This window comes from Procambarus clarkii, chromosome 37 (assembly GCF_040958095.1).
Source record: "Procambarus clarkii isolate CNS0578487 chromosome 37, FALCON_Pclarkii_2.0, whole genome shotgun sequence".
Taxonomy (NCBI): Eukaryota; Metazoa; Arthropoda; class Malacostraca; order Decapoda; family Cambaridae; genus Procambarus; species Procambarus clarkii.
Window position 1 is genome coordinate 12,310,496 of NC_091186.1, and position 19,975 is coordinate 12,330,470.

Consider the following 19,975-nt stretch of genomic DNA (forward strand, 5'->3'; position numbering starts at 1 on the left):
CCCACAAACACCACCCAACACCCACAGACGCCACCCAACACCCACAAACACCACCCAACACCCACAGACGCCACCCAACACCCACAAACACCACCCAACACCCACAGACACCACCCAACACCCACAGACGCCACCCAACACCCAACAGCAACAGGAGACAACGAGTCTGTGTGAGGGGTGAGGTCTCAGATTGGCGAGACGTCACAAGTGGAGTCCCGCAGGGGTCAGTCCTTGGACCTATACTGTTTCTGGTATATGTAAATGATCTCCCAGAGGGTATAGATTCGTTCCTCTCAATGTTTGCCGACGATGCAAAAATTATGAGGAGGATTGAAACAGAGGATGATAGTAGGAGGCTACAAGATGACCTGGATAGACTGAGTGAATGGTCCAACAAATGGCTGTTGAAGTTCAACCCGAGTAAATGCAAAGTAATGAAACTAGGCAGTGGAAACAGGAGGCCAGGCACAGGATACAGAATAGGAGATGAAGTACTTAATGAAACAGACAGAGAGAAAGATCTAGGAGTTGATATCACACCAAACCTGTCTCCTGAAGCCCACATAAAGAGAATAACGTCTGCGGCATATGCGAGGCTGGCTAACATCAGAACGGCGTTCAGGAACCTGTGTAAGGAATCATTCAGAATCTTGTACACCACATATGTAAGACCAATCCTGGAGTATGCGGCCCCAGCATGGAGCCCGTACCTTGTCAAGCACAAGACGAAGCTGGAAAAAATCCAAAGGTATGCTACTAGACTAGTCCTAGAACTAAGAGGCATGAGTTATGAGGAAAGGCTGCGGGAAATGCACCTTACGACACTGGAAGACAGAAGAGTAAGGGGGGACATGATCACAACCTACAAAATCCTCAGGGGAATCGACCGGGTAAACAAGGATGAACTATTCAACACTGGTGGGACGCGAACAAGGGGACACAGGTGGAAGCTGAGTACCCAAATGAGCCACAGAGACACGTTAGAAAGAACTTTTTCAGTGTCAGAGTAGTTAGTAAATGGAATGCACTAGGAAGTGATGTGGTGGAGGCTGACTCCATACACAGTTTCAAGTGTAGATATGATAGAGCCCAATAGGCTCAGGAATCTGTACACCAGTTGATTGACGGTTGAGAGGCGGGACAAAAGAGCCAGAGCTCAACCCCCGCAAGCACAATTAGGTGAGTACAATTAGGTGAGTACAGACACCACCCAACACCCACAGACGCCACCCAACACCCACAGACGCCACCCAACACCCACAGACACCACCTGACACCCACAGACGCCACCCAACACCCACAGACACCACCCAACACCCACAAAAGGCTGGGATTTTGAGGAGATGGATATTCAGGGCTGTGAAGGTTTCAGTGACTACATAGCAGGTACTGTAACAAATGGAGGGAAAAAAATTATAGTCGCAGTCATATATAATCCACCACCAAATGACAGAAGACCTAGACAGGAATATGATAGAAACAACATGGCCACCATTAACATAATAGAAAGAGCAGCTTCTGTTGCTAGCAGGAATGGATCTGGACTACTAATTATGGGAGACTTCAACCATGGGAAGATAGATTGGAAGAACAGAGACCCGCATGGAGGACCAGAAACATGGTGAGCTAAGCTGCTGGACGTGGCAACAAGAAACTTTCTAAGCCAGCATACCAAAGAGCCAACAAGAATGAGAGGAGAAGATGAACCAGCAATGCTTGATTTGATATTTACCCTAAATGAATGGGATATAAGGGAAGTTAAGATGGAAGCGCCCTTGGGAATGAGTGACCACAGTGTATTGAACTTTGAGTACCTGGTAGAGCTAGGACTTATCTCCCCCCAAAAAGAACTAGGAATCAAAAGGCTGGCATACCGAAAGGGGAATTATGAACAGATGAGAAGTTTCCTAAGTGAAATACCTTGGGACACAGACCTCAGAGACAAGTCTGTACAGGGTATGATGGACTATGTTACCCAAAAGTGTCAGGAGGCAGTAAATAGGTTCATCCCGGCCCAAAGGGAAAAATCCGAGAAGCAACAGAAGAATCCATGGTATAATAGGGCATGTATGGAAGCGAAGAAACTGAACAAAAAGGCGTGGAGGAACTTCCGGAATAAGAGAACACCAGAAGGCAGGGAGAGATACCAGAGAACCAGGAATGAGTACGTCAGGGTGAGAAGAGAAGCAGAGAAAAATTTTGAAAATGATATAGCAAACAAAGCGAAGACCGAACCAAAGCTACTCCACAGTCACATCAGAAGGAAAACAACAGTGAAAGAACAGGTATTGAAACTTAGAACAGGCGAGGACAGGTATACAGAGAATGACAGAGAGGTGTGTGAGGAACTCAACAAGAGGTTCCAGGAGGTCTTCACAATAGAACAGGGTGAGGTCACTGTGCTAGGAGAAAGGGAGGTAAACCAGGCGGCCTTGGAGGAGTTCGAAATTACGAGAGAGGAGGTCAAGAGACACCTGCTGGATCTGGATGTTAGAAAGGCGGTTGGTCCAGATGGGATCTCACCATGGGTACTGAAAGAGTGTGCAGAGGCACTTTGCTTGCCACTCTCCATAGTGTATAGTAAATCACTAGAGACGGGAGACCTACCAGAAATATGGAAGACGGCGAATGTGGTCCCAATATACAAAAAGGGCGACAGACAAGAGGCACTGAACTACAGGCCAGTGTTCTTGACTTGTATACCATGCAAGGTGATGGAGAAGATCGTGAGAAAAAACCTGGTAACACATCTGGAGAGAAGGGACTTCGTGACAAATCGCCAACATGGATTCAGGGAGGGTAAATCTTGCCTTACAGGCTTGATAGAATTCTACGATCAGGTGACACAGATTAAGCAAGAAAGAGAGGGCTGGGCGGACTGCATTTTCTTGGATTGTCGGAAAGCCTTTGACACAGTACCGCATAAGAGGCTGGTACATAAGCTGGAGAGACAGGCAGGTGTAGCTGGTAAGGTGCTCCAGTGGATAAGGGAGTATCTAAGCAATAGGAAGCAGAGAGTTACGGTGAGGGGTGAGACCTCCGATTGGCGTGAAGTCACCAGTGGAGTCCCACAGGGCTCTGTACTCGGTCCTATCTTGTTTCTGATATATGTAAATGATCTCCCGGAGGGTATCGATTCATTTCTCTCAATGTTTGCGGACGATGCTAAAATTATGAGAAGGATTAAAACAGAAGAGGACTGTTTGAGGCTTCAAGAAGACCTAGACAAGCTGAAGGAATGGTCGAACAAATGGTTGTTAGAGTTTAACCCAACCAAATGTAATGTAATGAAGATAGGTGTAGGGAGCAGGAGGCCAGATACAAGGTATCATCTGGGAGAGGAAATTCTTCAGGAGTCAGAGAAGGAAAAAGACTTGGGGGTTGATATCACGCCAGACCTGTCTCCTGCAGCACATATCAAGCGGATAACATCAGCGGCATATGCCAGGCTGGCCAACATACGAACGGCATTCAGAAACTTGTGTAAAGAATCATTCAGAACTTTGTATACCACATATGTCAGGCCAATCCTGGAGTATGCAGCCCCAGCATGGAGTCCATATCTAGTCAAGGATAAGACTAAACTGGAAAAGGTTCAAAGGTTTGCCACCAGACTAGTACCCGAGCTGAGAGGTATGAGCTACGAGGAGAGACTACGGGAATTAAACCTCACTTCGCTGGAAGACAGAAGAGTTAGGGGGGACATGATCACCACATTCAAGATTCTGAAGGGGATTGATAGGGTAGATAAAGACAGTCTATTTAACACAAGGGGAACACGCACAAGGGGACACAGGTGGAAACTGAGTGCCCAAATGAGCCACAGAGATATTAGAAAGAACTTTTTTAGTGTCAGAGTGGTTGACAAATGGAATGCATTAGGGGGTGATGTGGTGGAGGCTCATGTTACGTACCCTTATAAGATACGTAAGTGAATATATTAATATGTACATTTATAATTGTATGTAAATTACAAGCATGTATATTGTTATACTTATATGTTCTATGCAAATGCACATTCATGTTACAGTGTTGGCGTTAGGCCCAACGTATCGTGGGAATGATTGTTTATTTCTTTGTGTGATCAGTTTTCCCACGGGAACTAATGATTTATATGTGATCATAAGTGGGTAACAGAGTGAAATAATAATTGAGTGAACTGTATCTGGCAAATTGTCGTGGGATCGTCCGTTGCTGGGGTGTGCATGCCATTATGCTATTCTGTATGCATATTTTAATTACTATGTAAAGAAACAATTGCTTTGTTTGTCTATATCAATATGTACTAATTATTCATTAAGTTAGTTTAAGATTACTCTTGTCACAATGTAGTGCTCCATTGTTGAAATAATAAATATTGTAACTTTGGCAATTTATTCGCGGGGCAAGGCAATGTGTTTTTTGACTCGCATATTGTAGTTCAGTAGCTGAGCAGAAACCAGGGAGATATCATCTTGGAGTTAAGTCATTCTTTTGTTCTAGCCATATAATTATTCTTAGTATTGATTTAATGTCTGGAAGTTACAGTGATATTTTTAATGTGATATATTGTGACCATATAATCATCTGTTTGCCTTTGAGATTTATTTAATATAAATGATATATATATGCTTAGTCTTTATTCTTCAGTCCTATGAAGATTCTATTTTATGCTCATTACCCATTAAGGGGTTATACTGGTGATTCGCTATTGAGAACAGCAGTTGTGTCGTATCCCTAGACTTATTAAAGTTTGGCTGCTGTAGGATCACGAGCCGTAACGTACGATAGGTAACAAAGAGTTATGGGGGCCTGTGCCGGGAAATATTGTCCCACTTAACTTAACTATGCTAATCTAACCTTGCCTTCCTAGGTACCAGTGTCAAGTGTCTCTGTGTGTTTCTTAAGAACTATTCCATGTGCCAAGCAAGCCTTCCTGTGTGTCAAGTAACAACGTTTCACGATTTTGAGGTAAGTCATCCTATATATTTTGTTTGTGCAGTGAGGCCAAGCGAATTTTCAGTGTGGTGACAATTTTACAGTGAAGTGTAGTGCAGTGCCATTGTGTTAATTAATTTTGTGAATCAAGTGCCAAGTGTTAGTAACGATGGAGGAGAAAGTTGCAGCGTTGGTGGCTCACCCAGACTTTGAAGGGATTCAGAACCTTAAAAAGACTGAGTTAATACAAATGGCAAATCATTTGGATTTGACCGCCAGCAATAGAATGGTTAAAGCCCAAATATTGAAAGTCATTGTGACGCATTTTGTTGAGAATGGGGATTTAGATGAAGAAATTCTAGAAGAGTTAAGAGAGGAGTCGAGTGATCAGATGACGTTAAAGCGTCTTGAGTTAGAAGCTCGCCAATTAGAGCTTGAAGCTCAAAAAGAACAGAAAATATTAGAGGCTGAAGCTCGTCAAAGAGAGATTGAAGCTCAACAGCAACAGCAAATATTAGAGGCTGAAGCTCAGCAAAGGGAGCTAGAGACTAGGCGTTTAGAAATTGCGGCACAAAACCAGAGAGGTTTAATTGAGTTGCAACTTGAAGCCACAAAGAAGCAACAATTAGAGATTCAACAACAAATGGCTGACACTAACTTCAGGCTTGAATCACAGCGTATGGCAGCTGGGCATGGAAATACTAGTAATGTTTCAACAAATAGTGATAATAATCCCATCAGGATGAATAAGTATATAGAGTTGCCCAAGTTCAATGAGGAAGATCCTGAGGTTTTCTTTGCACATTTTAATAAAATTGCCATCAGTATGAACTGGCCAAGGGATCAGTGGGTAGCCATTATGCAGTCTCAATTCAAGGGGCGTAGTCAGGAGGTTTTCACATCCCTCCCTGACGCTCATAGTTTTGATTATGACTTTGTAAAGAAAAGCATCCTCAATGCATACCAACTAAATCCAGAGGCACACAGGCAAAAGTTCAGGAACCTAAGGAGAATCAAGGATCAGACAATAGCCGATTTTACTCGTCAGAAGACGAATTTTTGCAACAGATGGTTAAAGTCACTTGCAGTCACTGATTTTGATGCTCTAAAGAATCTTCTCATAATGGAAGAAGTATTGTCCTGTCTTCCAGACCAGTTGTCTACTTTTATGGCAGAACAAAAGAATGTAACCGATATTGATGAGCTGTCAAAGCTCGCGGATGAGCATGAGTTGCTGACTAAGGCCCCGTTTATGGCCACTTCACCTAAGTCTAGTCGTAGAGTAAATTTCAATGCTCACCGTACTCCTTATCAGTATAAGTCTCCTCCTGGTGCGACAGTTACTCCCGTGAACTCTTCTCTTACTAACCCTAAGATGGTTACTCCATTGCCAGGATCATCTAAGCCTAGTAATGCTAATTCTAAACCGGCAGTTGGTTATACCAGTGTGTCCACTGTCAAACATTGTACCCATTGTAAGAGAAGGGGGCATGTGATTTCTTCATGTTTTAGTTTGCATCCTGAACTCCGACCAACTGGTCTTATTATGAGTAAAGGAGTGCAACCTATTAATTCTTCATGTATTACAGTCAGTCCCAATTGGATGGCTGAATTCAAACCCTATATGTCCACAGGTACCTTATTATGTACTAATGGTAGACATAAGACTGTTCAATTACTCCGTGATACTGGAGCTTCACAGTCTCTTATTACCCAGAAGGTACTTGATGATGTTGACACCCGAGATCTGGGTGAAGTTGTGCTTCTCCAGGGTATTGCCGGAAGTGTGCAACCAGTGTCCTTATTGCAAGTTAACCTTGATTCTAAATATACTTCAGGATGGTGTAATGTTGGTGTAAGTAAACAACTGCCCATTCCTGGGGTAGACATTATTCTAGGTAATGATTTTGGCAACCAAATGGTTGTAGGGCCCAAGTGTCCCATCATGTTAACTAAACCCCATAATGTATTAGCTCAACCGGAAGCAGATGATGATATTATTTACCCTGCTTGTGTTGTTACTAGATCAATGGGAAAGACAGGTGAGAGTAATCCTGTCTTCACTAAGGTTGCTGATCCCAAGACCAGGACCCCTTCAGTAAAGGAGTGGGAGGTGGATCTTGAGGATTCTTTTATGACTCGACTGGATGATGAGAGTGAGGCCGTAGTAGAAGCCCCGCCGAACCTAAATCACAAGGAAAGTGAAGGTGAGGAGGCTGAACTATCTGTACCTTGCCCGCTTGTCTCCAGTGTGCCAGTTGTCGAGAGTGAGGCCGAAGTAGCTATGACTCCATTTTATTCTGATCAATCGGGAAAAGAGATCAAGCTACTAAGTTCTTGCCCGCTCGCTGCTGAGTCTGAGTCATTGCCCTTAAGTGTTGTACAGACTACTGATCCTAGTTTAAGTAAGTGTATTTCTGAGGCTCCTGATAATATTGATGCATTGGAGGAAGGGACGGGTTTCTTCTTCAAGGATCGACTTCTGATGAGAAGGTGGAGACCCAAGGGAACTCCCTCTTCAGAGGATTGTGAGATTAGAACCCAACTCGTTGTCCCCAATGATTATCGTAGGCATGTCCTGCAGGCTGCACATGATGACCCCATGGGAGGTCATCAAGGTATCACGAATATGTACCATAAGATAAGTAAATATTTTTTCTGGCCAAAGTTAAAGAAAGACGTGGTCAGATATTGTCATAACTGTATACCCTGTCAAATTGTTGGTAAACCAAATCAATCTGTACCTAGAGCACCATTGCAACCTATTGTAGTTCCTGATGAACCATTTACTCATGTTGTAATTGATTGTGTGGGTCCTTTACCTAAGACTAAATCGGGTAACATGTTTTTGTTCACTCTCATGTGTATGACTACTAGATTTCCTGAAGCTTATGCTCTACGGAATACCAAGGCTCATAATCTCATCAAGTGTCTTGAAAGATTCTTTTCGTTGTTTGGAATGCCTAGAGTTATTCAGAGTGATAATGGGGGAAATTTTGTTTCTAAAGTTTTCAGAACTTTTTGCGAATCCCGAGGGATTCGGCACAAATTGTCCAGTCCATATCATCCACAAAGCCAAGGTGGACTTGAACGTTTCCACCAGACTTTGAAACAAATGCTAAAGACAACCGGAGAAACTCATCCACGTAATTGGGATGAGAATCTCCCCTTTGTGTTGTTTGCTGCTAGAGAAGGGCTACAAGAGTCATTGGGCTGTTCACCCTTTGAACTAGTGTTTGGTCACCAAGTAAGAGGTCCTCTTAAAATGCTACAAGAAAAGTTGTTGGGAGATGTCTCTGTTCATCAGAGCGGATTGTACTTGAGTGAGGTCAAGGCAAAGTTGTGTCGGGCTCGTGAGTTGGCGAAAGAACATCTGGGAAGGACTCAACAAGCCATGAAAGTACGATATGACAAGAAGTTCAAAGCTAAGCTAAGGTCGTTTGATGTCGGAGATTTGGTGTTGGTGTTGAAACCTCGTATGGGGACTTCCATGTCCCATAAGTTCGCAGGACCCTACCAAGTGGTAGACAAGGTGGGAGACCTAACTTATAAACTAATTAACCCTAATCTTTCAGAACCCCAAATGACTGTGCACATTAACAGATTAAAAGCTTATGTTGGACCTGGTGTAGTAGCTTGTTTTAGTCGGGAAGAGTTACCACCTGAGGATAATTGTAGTGAGGGACATGTTGTTAATATCCCACTTCTCAGTTCCAGTTCCAATGGCAGGGAGATGCTATGTCATTTACAGGAGGAACAACGTGATGAGTTCCAGGTTCTGCTGGACAACCATACATCTCTGTTTGGGGAGGTTCCTACCCAGACCCACCTCATCACACACGACATTCAGCTCCTGGACAGCACCCCCATTCGACAACATCCGTACCGAGTGAATCCCGAAAAGAGGAAAATTATGCAAGCAGAAGTGGAATATCTGCTCCAGCATGATTTCATTCGGCCAAGTCAAAGTACTTGGAGCTCTCCGTGTTTGTTAGTGCCAAAACCAGATGGAACCTGGAGATTGTGCGTGGATTACAGGAAACTGAACAAGAACACTACAGTGGACGTTTTTCCTTTACCCTTGTTGGAAGAATGTATAGAGTCCATAGGTCATGCCGAATATGTAAGTAAGCTTGATTTGTCAAAAGGGTATTATCAAATTACATTAACAGAGTATGCTAGAGAGGTTACTGCTTTTGTTACACCTGATGGTGCGTATGAATTTAATGTTGGGATAGGTGCTGTGCTTATTCAAGTTGGTTTAGACCAGATTGAGCATCCTGTGTATTACTATTCCAGAAAATTTAATGCAGCTCAGAGAAATTATTCCGTGGTAGAAAAGGAGGCGTTGGGTCTTATATTGTCAATCAAGAAGTTTGAGATTTACTTATCAGGAAATAAAGTGTTAGTATTTACAGACCACAACCCCCTTATCTTTATAAATATGATGAAAGTCAAGAACCAACGAATTCTGCGATGGTCATTGTTTTTGCAGGAATTTAATGTAGAAATCAAACATATTCCAGGCAGACAAAATGTTATTGCTGATGCTTTGTCAAGAAGTTTTGATGTACCATAAATGAAATGTTTCTTTTTACCTAACATTTTTACTTCTGAAAAAATGCCATTGATCTTCAATCCATTGCATTTTTTTTCTTGGAGGTGGAAGTGTTACGTACCCTTATAAGATACGTAAGTGAATATATTAATATGTACATTTATAATTGTATGTAAATTACAAGCATGTATATTGTTATACTTATATGTTCTATGCAAATGCACATTCATGTTACAGTGTTGGCGTTAGGCCCAACGTATCGTGGGAATGATTGTTTATTTCTTTGTGTGATCAGTTTTCCCACGGGAACTAATGATTTATATGTGATCATAAGTGGGTAACAGAGTGAAATAATAATTGAGTGAACTGTATCTGGCAAATTGTCGTGGGATCGTCCGTTGCTGGGGTGTGCATGCCATTATGCTATTCTGTATGCATATTTTAATTACTATGTAAAGAAACAATTGCTTTGTTTGTCTATATCAATATGTACTAATTATTCATTAAGTTAGTTTAAGATTACTCTTGTCACAATGTAGTGCTCCATTGTTGAAATAATAAATATTGTAACTTTGGCAATTTATTCGCGGGGCAAGGCAATGTGTTTTTTGACTCGCATATTGTAGTTCAGTAGCTGAGCAGAAACCAGGGAGATATCATCTTGGAGTTAAGTCATTCTTTTGTTCTAGCCATATAATTATTCTTAGTATTGATTTAATGTCTGGAAGTTACAGTGATATTTTTAATGTGATATATTGTGACCATATAATCATCTGTTTGCCTTTGAGATTTATTTAATATAAATGATATATATATGCTTAGTCTTTATTCTTCAGTCCTATGAAGATTCTATTTTATGCTCATTACCCATTAAGGGGTTATACTGGTGATTCGCTATTGAGAACAGCAGTTGTGTCGTATCCCTAGACTTATTAAAGTTTGGCTGCTGTAGGATCACGAGCCGTAACGTACGATAGGTAACAGCTCACTCCATACACAGTTTCAAGTGTAGATATGACAGAGTCCGATAGGCTCAGGAATCTGTACACCTGTTGATTGACGGTTGAGAGGCGGGACCAAAGAGCCAGAGCTCAACCCCCGCAAACACAACTAGGTGAGTACAACTAGGTGAGTACAGACGCCATCCAACACCCACAGACGCCACCCAACACCCACAGACGCCACCCTAACACCACCCATCACCCACAAACACCACCCATCACCCACAAACACCACCCAACACCCACAAACACCTGCCAGCCAACACCTACACCAGCCTTACAGGTGGGAGACAAACTTGAGGGGGGGGGGGGAGGTCAACACTGTACTGAAGCCTCACTAGTGTTCCACCGTCTGTGTCTGTCTGTCTGTCTTGCTCTTACTGTCTGCCTTCTATCTCACTCTCCGCCTTCTGTCTCACTCTCCGCCTTCTGTCTCACTCTCCGCCTTCTATCTCACTCTCCGCCTTCTGTCTCACTCTCTGCCTTCTGTCTCACTCTCCGCCTTCTGTCTCACTCTCCGCCTTCTGTCTCACTCTCCGCCTTCTGTCCCACTCTCCGCCTTCTGTCTCACTCTCCGCCTTCTGTCCCACTCTCCGCCTTCTGTCTCACTCTCCGCCTTCTGTCTCACTCTCCGCCTTCTGTCCCACTCTCCGCCTTCTGTCTCACTCTCCGCCTTCTGTCTCACTCTCTGCCTTCTATCTCACTCTCTGCCTTCTGTCTCACTCTCCGCCTTCTGTCTCACTCTCCGCCTTCTGTCTCACTCTCCGCCTTCTGTCTCACTCTCCGCCTTCTGTCTCACTCTCCGCCTTCTGTCTCACTCTCCGCCTTCTGTCCCACTCTCCGCCTTCTGTCTCACTCTCCGCCTTCTGTCCCACTCTCCGCCTTCTGTCTCACTCTCCGCCTTCTGTCTCACTCTCCGCCTTCTGTCCCACTCTCCGCCTTCTGTCTCACTCTCCGCCTTCTGTCCCACTCTCCGCCTTCTGTCTCACTCTCCGCCTTCTGTCTCACTCTCCGCCTTCTGTCCCACTCTCCGCCTTCTGTCTCACTCTCCGCCTTCTGTCTCACTCTCTGCCTTCTATCTCACTCTCTGCCTTCTGTCTCACTCTCCGCCTTCTGTCTCACTCTCCGCCTTCTGTCTCACTCTCCGCCTTCTGTCTCACTCTCCGCCTTCTGTCTCACTCTCCGCCTTCTGTCTCACTCTCCGCCTTCTCTCTCACTGTTCAACCTGTCCTCTTACAAAGAAATCGTATTTCTCTCGTACGCCAAAAGACCAAAATCTGTCGTACTTGAAAAATGGAAGCTGCTGGCGAAAGTGACGTACTGTCCCGTTTTCTGTTGTGGGTCCTCTGGTAGGTTAGGAGAGGGCACTTAACATTGACTGTTTTCTTAACGTTGGGGAAACCTTAGGAGGACCTAAGTGATCACTGTAACCAAATGGTCGCGCCCCTTAGAGCGTAAATCTGCCATCTTTGATGATGTCAACTACCATTTTAAGCTGTCATTGCAATCAATCATAGCTACCTATGTGCTTTAATATACTGTACCTATAATTTTCTCTCATCTTTTTTTTTTTTTTTCATTCCATGTAATCTGTTATCATTTTTTTGTCTATAAATTTTGCAAGTATTTACCTCCTTAAAATTTTCTTAGATTAAGGACCTGCCCGAAACGCTGCGCGTGCTAGTGGCTTTACAAGACTGTAATTACCATAATTGTATCCTCACATTCCTTATGTACATTCTTGTATATGCATAAATAAATAAATAAATAAATGATGAACTCTACGGACTTCAGGCAGAACATTTCATATCTACAGACTTCGTGGCCAAGGGACTTAATTAGGAGCCGTGTCCCTCTACAGGGATGGGGGGGGGGGTCACTAGGCCGACCCTTGGCCCCGTTATGTTGATCCGGAATTAAAATTATTAATCTGGCAAAGGTAGATGAGGCTGGCGGCTAGCGTCTGGCCTTCAGGGGGCCAGATTCACGAAGCAGTTACGCAAGTACTTACGAACGTGTACATCTTTCTTCAATCTTTGACGGCTTCGGTTACATTTATTAAACAGTTTACAAGCATGAAAACTTCCCAATTGACTGTTGTTATTGTTATAAACAGCCTCCTGGTGCTTCGGGGCTCATTAACTGTTTAATAACTGTAAACAAAGTTGCCAAAGATTGAGAAAAGGCGTACAGGTTCGTAAGTGCGTGCGTAACTGCTTCGTGAATCTGGCCCCCAGTCTTGAGCAAACAGGCAGACATTCTTTTATAGATATAGATAAACATTTGGTTAACTCTCATATTACCGCCTCTACCTATACCTTAACCCCCCTACCCCCCCTCCCTCTCTATCTCTCCCATACCTGACCCTCCTTCCCCTACACCCCCCCCCCTCGCCCCACACCCCAGGACCCCCCCCCTTCGCCCCACACCCCAGGACCCCCCCCCCGCAGGGCCCCGCCCCAACCACCACACCCACCACACCCACCCCATCACCCCAACGTCCCGTCTCCGAGTCCTTGTTACCTAGCAGCGAGGGTAGTGGGGGTGGGTAGGGTCCCCTTGGCCCCCCCCCCATCACAGGGGGAGTGTGTGCTGTGCCCCACGGGTAGGGGGAGGGGGGGGGACGGGCACGCCCCGGATGGCTTCATTATTCACTCATCCCGTGCCCAGGAAGGATGATAGACGTGGGGCATGCGGAAGGCAGGGCACCACGCTGCCACGGCCTGGGCAGGGATTGATCGATTCATTGATTGATTAGGCATTTCTCCTGTGACGTTGATGTCTCCGTCCTCGGCTCTCAGTTGAGAGAGACCCTGGATCAATCCCCCGGGGGCAGACGGAAACGGTTGAGCACTTTTACTGTCACCCGATGCCTCCGTTCACCTAGCGGTGAATAGGTATCCAGGAGTTAGGTTACTGTTGTGGGTTGCCTCCTGGGGAAAGTAAATAGTTGGTCTAGAGGGCGCCAGACACGGGTAGAGGTGTTGAGCAAGGCGCCAGACACGGGTAGAGGTCTGGAGCAAGGCGCCAGACACGGGTAGAGGTGTTGAGCAAGGCGCCAGACACGGGTAGAGGTCTGGAGCAAGGCGCCAGACACGGGTAGAGGTCTGGAGCAAGGCGCCAGACACGGGTAGAGGTCTGGAGCAAGGCGCCAGACACGGGTAGAGGTCTGGAGCAAGGCGCCAGACACGGGTAGAGGTCTGGAGCAAGGCGCCAGACACGGGTAGAGGTCTTGAGCAAGGCGCCAGACACGGGTAGAGGTCTTGAGCAAGGCGCCAGAAACGGGTAGAGATCTTGAGCAAGGCGCCAGACACGGGTAGAGGTCTTGAGCAAGGCGCCAGACACGGGTAGAGGTCTTGAGCAAGGCGCCAGACACGGGTAGAGGTCTTGAGCAAGGCGCCAGACACGGGTAGAGGTCTTGAGCAAGGCGCCAGACACGGGTAGAGGTCTTGAGCAAGGCGCCAGACACGGGTAGAGGTCTTGAGCAAGGCGCCAGACACGGGTAGAGGTCTCGAGCAAGGCGCCAGACACGGGTAGAGGTCTGGAGCAAGGCGCCAGACACGGGTAGAGGTCTCGAGCAAGGCGCCAGACACGGGTAGAGGTCTGGAGCAAGGCGCCAGACACGGGTAGAGGTCTCGAGCAAGGCGCCAGACACGGGTAGAGGTCTTGAGCAAGGCGCCAGACACGGGTAGAGGTCTCGAGCAAGGCGCCAGACACGGGTAGAGGTCTGGAGCAAGGCGCCAGACACGGGTAGAGGTCTGGAGCAAGGCGCCAGACACGGGTAGAGGTCTGGAGCAAGGCGCCAGACACGGGTAGAGGTCTTGAGCAAGGCGCCAGACACGGGTAGAGGTCTTGAGCAAGGCGCCAGACACGGGTAGAGGTCTGGAGCAAGGCGCCAGACACGGGTAGAGGTCTTGAGCAAGGCGCCAGACACGGGTAGAGGTCTGGAGCAAGGCGCCAGACACGGGTAGAGGTCTGGAGCAAGGCGCCAGACACGGGTAGAGGTCTGGAGCAAGGCGCCAGACACGGGTAGAGGTCTGGAGCAAGGCGCTAGACACACGCTAGGCTCCGGTACACCTCACCAGACGGGTTTCCAGGCGGCCAACAGCGGCTCCGATAACAGACACTCGGATACGTTTACCCTCACACTACATGTCCCCAACACCACACCCACTGGCAACACCACACCCACAGTCACATACACACTCACTATAGAGGTAGTGGACCCACAGATCAATTCAGGCAAAGTTATCGCAGACCCCACATTCTTTATTGTGGTGTTAAGCTGGAGCAGTCCAAGAGCCCTACTGCTTCACCATCATTATGACAGACTACAGTACAGGGCGGCGGTACAGACAGGCCACAGGGTGGGGGGGCACAGACAGGCCACAGGGTGGTGGGTACTCGTAGGACACAGGGTGGGGGGCACAGACAGGCCACAGGGTGGTGGGGGTACAGACAGGCCACAGGGTGGGGAGGTACAGACAGGACACAGGGTGGTGGGGGTACAGACAGGACACAGGGTGGTGGGGGTACAGACAGGACACAGGGTGGTGGGGGTACAGACAGGACACAGGGTGGGGGGTACAGACAGGCCACAGGGTGGGGCGTACAGACAGGACGCAGGGTGGTGGGGGTACAGACAGGCCACAGGGTGGGGGGTACAGACAGGACACAGGGTGGTGGGGGGTCCAGACAGGCCACAGGGTGGGGGTACAGACAGGCCACAGGGTGGGGGGTACAGACAGGACACAGGGTGGGGGGTACAGACAGGCCACAGGGTGGTGGGGGTACAGACAGGACACAGGGTGGGGGGTACAGACAGGACACAGGGTGGTGGGGGTACAGACAGGACACAGGGTGGTGGGGGTACAGACAGGCCACAGGGTGGGGGGTACAGACAGGACACAGGGTGGGGGGTACAGACAGGCCACAGGGTGGTGGGGGTACAGACAGGCCACAGGGTGGGGGGTACAGACAGGACACAGGGTGGGGGGTACAGACAGGACACAGGGTGGTGGGGGTACAGACAGGCCACAGGGTGGTGGGGGTACAGACAGGCCACAGGGTGGGGGATACAGACAGGACACAGGGTGGTGGGGGGTACAGACAGGACACAGGGTGGGGGGATACAGACAGGCCACAGGGTGGTGGGGGTACAGACAGGACACAGGGTGGTGGGGGTACAGACAGGACACAGGGTGGGGGGATACAGACAGGACACAGGGTGGGGGGTACAGACAGGCCACAGGGTGGGGGGTACAGACAGGCCACAGGGTGGTGGGGGTACAGACAGGACACAGGGTGGGGGTACAGACAGGACACAGGGTGGGGGGTACAGACAGGCCACAGGGTGGTGGGGGTACAGACAGGACACAGGGTGGGGGTACAGACAGGACACAGGGTGGGGGGTACAGACAGGCCACAGGGTGGGGGGTACAGACAGGCCACAGGGTGGTGGGGGTACAGACAGGACACAGGGTGGGGGTACAGACAGGACACAGGGTGGGGGGATACAGACAGGACACAGGGTGGTGGGGGGTACAGACAGGACACAGGGTGGGGGTACAGACAGGACACAGGGTGGGGGGGTACAGACAGGCCACAGGGTGGGGGGTACAGACAGGCCACAGGGTGGGGGGTACAGACAGGCCACAGGGTGGGTGGTACAGACAGGCCACAGAGTGGGGGGTACAGACAGGACACAGGGTGGGGGTACAGACAGGACACAGAGTGGGGGGTACAGACAGGACACAGGGTGGGGGGGTACAGACAGGACACAGAGTGGGGGTACAGACAGGACACAGGGTGGTGGGTACAGACAGGACACAGGGTGGGGGGTACTCGCAGGACACAGGGTGGTGGGGGTACAGATAGGCCACAGGGTGGTGGGGGTACAGACAGGCCACAGGGTGGTGGGGGTACAGACAGGACACAGGGTGGGGGGTACAGACAGGCCACAGGGTGGTGGGGGTACAGACAGGACACAGGGTGGTGGGGGTACAGACAGGCCACAGGGTGGGGGGTACAGACAGGCCACAGGGTGGTGGGGGTACAGACAGGACACAGGGTGGGGGGTACAGACAGGACACAGGGTGGTGGGGGTACAGACAGGCCACAGGGTGGTGGGGGTACAGACAGGACACAGGGTGGTGGGGGTACAGACAGGACACAGGGTGGGGGGTACAGACAGGACACAGGGTGGGGGGTACAGACAGGACACAGGGTGGGGGGTACAGACAGGACACAGGGTGGTGGGGTACAGACAGGACACAGGGTGGATGGTGTACACACAGAACACAAGAGGTAAGATACTCACAGAGGGCGGTGGCAGCGAGGATAGTGATGGCACCTCTAGGCGGATCACAGTCCGGGAAGGTGAGAGCGAGAGCGTACTCAGCGAAGGTGAGTGAGACGACGGCCTGAGCGGCAGGTCTGATGACCAAGACGTTGACCCAGAGCGTGAGGAAGGCCGGGAGGCCACCAAAGGCACTCAGGATATAGGCGTACTCTCCCCCGGCGGCTGGCAGCATCGTCCCCAGCTCACTGTAAGGGATAACACACACTCACTATCTCACTTGGCTGCTTCTACACTCAACTTCAACTATGTTTACTGAGACAAGACAAAAATATATCTCAAAGGGTAGAGTAGCTTAGGCTATTTCTACCCCCCCCCCTTCTACACTCACAATCACCAATCCCGGGTTGGAGTCCAGGACGGGGCATAGATGGTTGGGAACACTTACTATCACCTAATAGCTCTGTTCACCTAGTAATAGGTACCCAGGAGTTATTCAGCTTGTTGTGGGGTTGCATCTTGGGGAGGGTCAACATGTATAAGTACACAAACTGCCTGTCCCCCGACACAATGAATTATTTATTACTGTATTTATTTCAGATAGAATATAATGCCCTTTGGGGCTACTAATTCTTGAATACAAAAAGGTAACTTTTGGAGGTTCAACAATACATATTGGGACGTTTGACGAAACAGTTGCAAAAGGACAGTTGCAATACCTATTAATAATATTCAAATTATGCTACAATGTACCTATTAATAATCTTACGTTTTTACTACAATGTACTGTTATAATTATCTGTTAGATTAAGGACCTGCAAGAAACGCTATGGGTGTTAGTGGCTTTACAAGAATGTAAAAACATCAATGTTATGTACTCCCATAAATCCCACCGTACCTTCTTGTATATATATAAATAAACCTATTTATATAAATAAATAAATACAATAAATAAGTAGGTACTCTGGTTTTAGGAGGATGGGGTGATGTGAACAGCCTTCCTGGTTCCCACGAAACACATTTTCACCCTTGTTAATACACGCTCACAGGCCCCTTTTGTTTCATTATCTGCTGATGTAGACCTGTCAACAAAATTATTCGCACACCCTCCGTCACTATGTGATGGAGTGCGAAACGATACGTGAATTAAGAGACAATTCTAAAACAAATGTTCTAGAAATATGTAAATATTTCATTCAAAATAATCTGCTACCAGAAATTTTAGCCAAATATCCCCAGTTTGCTAACTGTAGATAGTAACTAAGTGATTGTAACCTATCCACCGCTGCCCACTGGATGGGGGGCGGTGTGCAGGACAAACATATCAATTGTGACACTAGCTCTCCACATACGTCAGTTGCTTAATTTAGAAACTGTACTTGTGGTCGATCTCGAACCCATTGTTGATGTGACGACTTATACTGAATGTTGTAACTAGTTCATCAAGATTGTAACTTGCTTAGCTAAATGAATTGTGGGGTTCAGTCCCTGAGCCCATTATGTGCCTCTGTAACCCTTTCCACTACCGCCCACAAGATGGGTATGGGGAGCATAATAAATGAACTAAACTAACTTCTGTTTCACCTCCTCACCCCTTGTGACACTGATTATCACAGTCACCAGAGTCCATCAAGGTGTACCCTCGTTATAATAAGCCACAAGTTCAACAGACGGCTCCCTTAGCTACTTGTAAAGAGTTTCTGGCAAAACATCGTATTTACCCCAAGTTTATATTTCAATAGAAAACGGAAGGACAGTGATTTTGTTATGGGACACTGTTTGAAAAGTTTTCAACAATGGCACTTGAAGTTCCTTTAGAACAGTAGTGAATCAGATAGTTATGACTAGAGGCAAGGAACAGGAGCTGAAATCTCATGTAACCTATGACCTGCAACGAATGAAACGGGAATACGTTTGACAATTACAAGTATTTACAACATGTGTTTGGAGTATTTTAGAATATGCAATTGGACATTTAGAAGTGAAGCACTGTTTAAAAATAACCTGGAACATAGGTCCTGCAATGAATCATAACATACATTGATGAAGGCAGGAACAAGCAACTGGAGTTTCACATAAAATATAACTTTCCTTGGGAAATTTGGCATACAATCAGGAGGCTTTGTTCTCACACTCAAGGATCTCGGGTTCGATCTCCGGACGGGACAGATATGGTTGGGTGTGTGTGTAATCTTACCAACATAACAGCATATTTCAAAGTAACTGACGTCATCACAAGCCAATCAGAAAGCTGAGTTGCACGGTTGGCGAAGCAACTGACGTCATCACTAGTCAATCAGATAGCCGAGTTAAATTACGCCAACGATGCACGTGTGGAGTTAACAACTTATCTTAACCTGAATAAACTATTATTAATGTGAGACAAATTACTTAACTGATAAAAGTCCAAAATTTAATTGTGTGCAGAACAGGTAATAAAATAAAACTGGTGTAGAGAGCGTCATGATACAGTGGGTATAGCGAGTGTGTCCGGCCCGTCCTCTCCACCGTTCACAACGACACTAAACTGAATGCAATAACTCACCCAACTTAACCAAAAACATAACCAAGGACCTACAAATAGGAAACGGGACATTACATCAACATTGCGAGCCGCTACCATTTTTGGCACGTCAGTTTGTGGCCATAGTTGAGGTTATAAGTCAAAATACGATGTACTATCGAGAGGAAGGATTGTACATGTCAGTGGAGTCCTGAGACAACTTTTCTATTCCACTCCATTGGCGCAATATTTTATTGTCAGTGATATCCCTCTCACTTATTTTATATTTTTACGGTAATCTGCTTAGGGAGGAGATCCTGCCTGTTCCCTACTACTGCCTAGTCACCAATATATCTGCATGCTGCAACATAAGGAATCAACATGAACCTCAACAACAATACGTGCTCCAAACGTATTGGTGTGTCTAAGACAGACACCACCCAGCTCCACCCTTTAGTACCCGAGACACCTGGACACCTGCTGTCTGGGTAGAGGCCCGGACACCACTCGCCGGTCGTCCACACACTGATTGTTTAAATTCCGGCCGATAGTTACCCACAACATTCACACCATCTACGCTGGCCTGGCCCAAATAAAAGAAGCTCACCAGTATTCAGCCCTCAGAATACGCTTCGTGCTCTCAGCAGTAACATACACTGTCGCCTCTCCAGGAGACTGTAGATGCCGTACAGCTTTTG

At 47.2% G+C, this 19,975-nt stretch overlaps 1 protein-coding gene across 1 annotated transcript in view; it reads right to left on the reverse strand.

The window, feature by feature from the left end:
- The window catches only part of LOC123765757 (large neutral amino acids transporter small subunit 1), a 100,074-nt gene that overhangs the window by 63,849 nt on the left and 16,250 nt on the right, over positions 1 to 19,975 (reverse strand). The window contains 1 exon segment of the mRNA XM_045754482.2: positions 16,796 to 17,022. Within this exon segment, the coding sequence (XP_045610438.2) occupies positions 16,796 to 17,022 (227 nt within the window).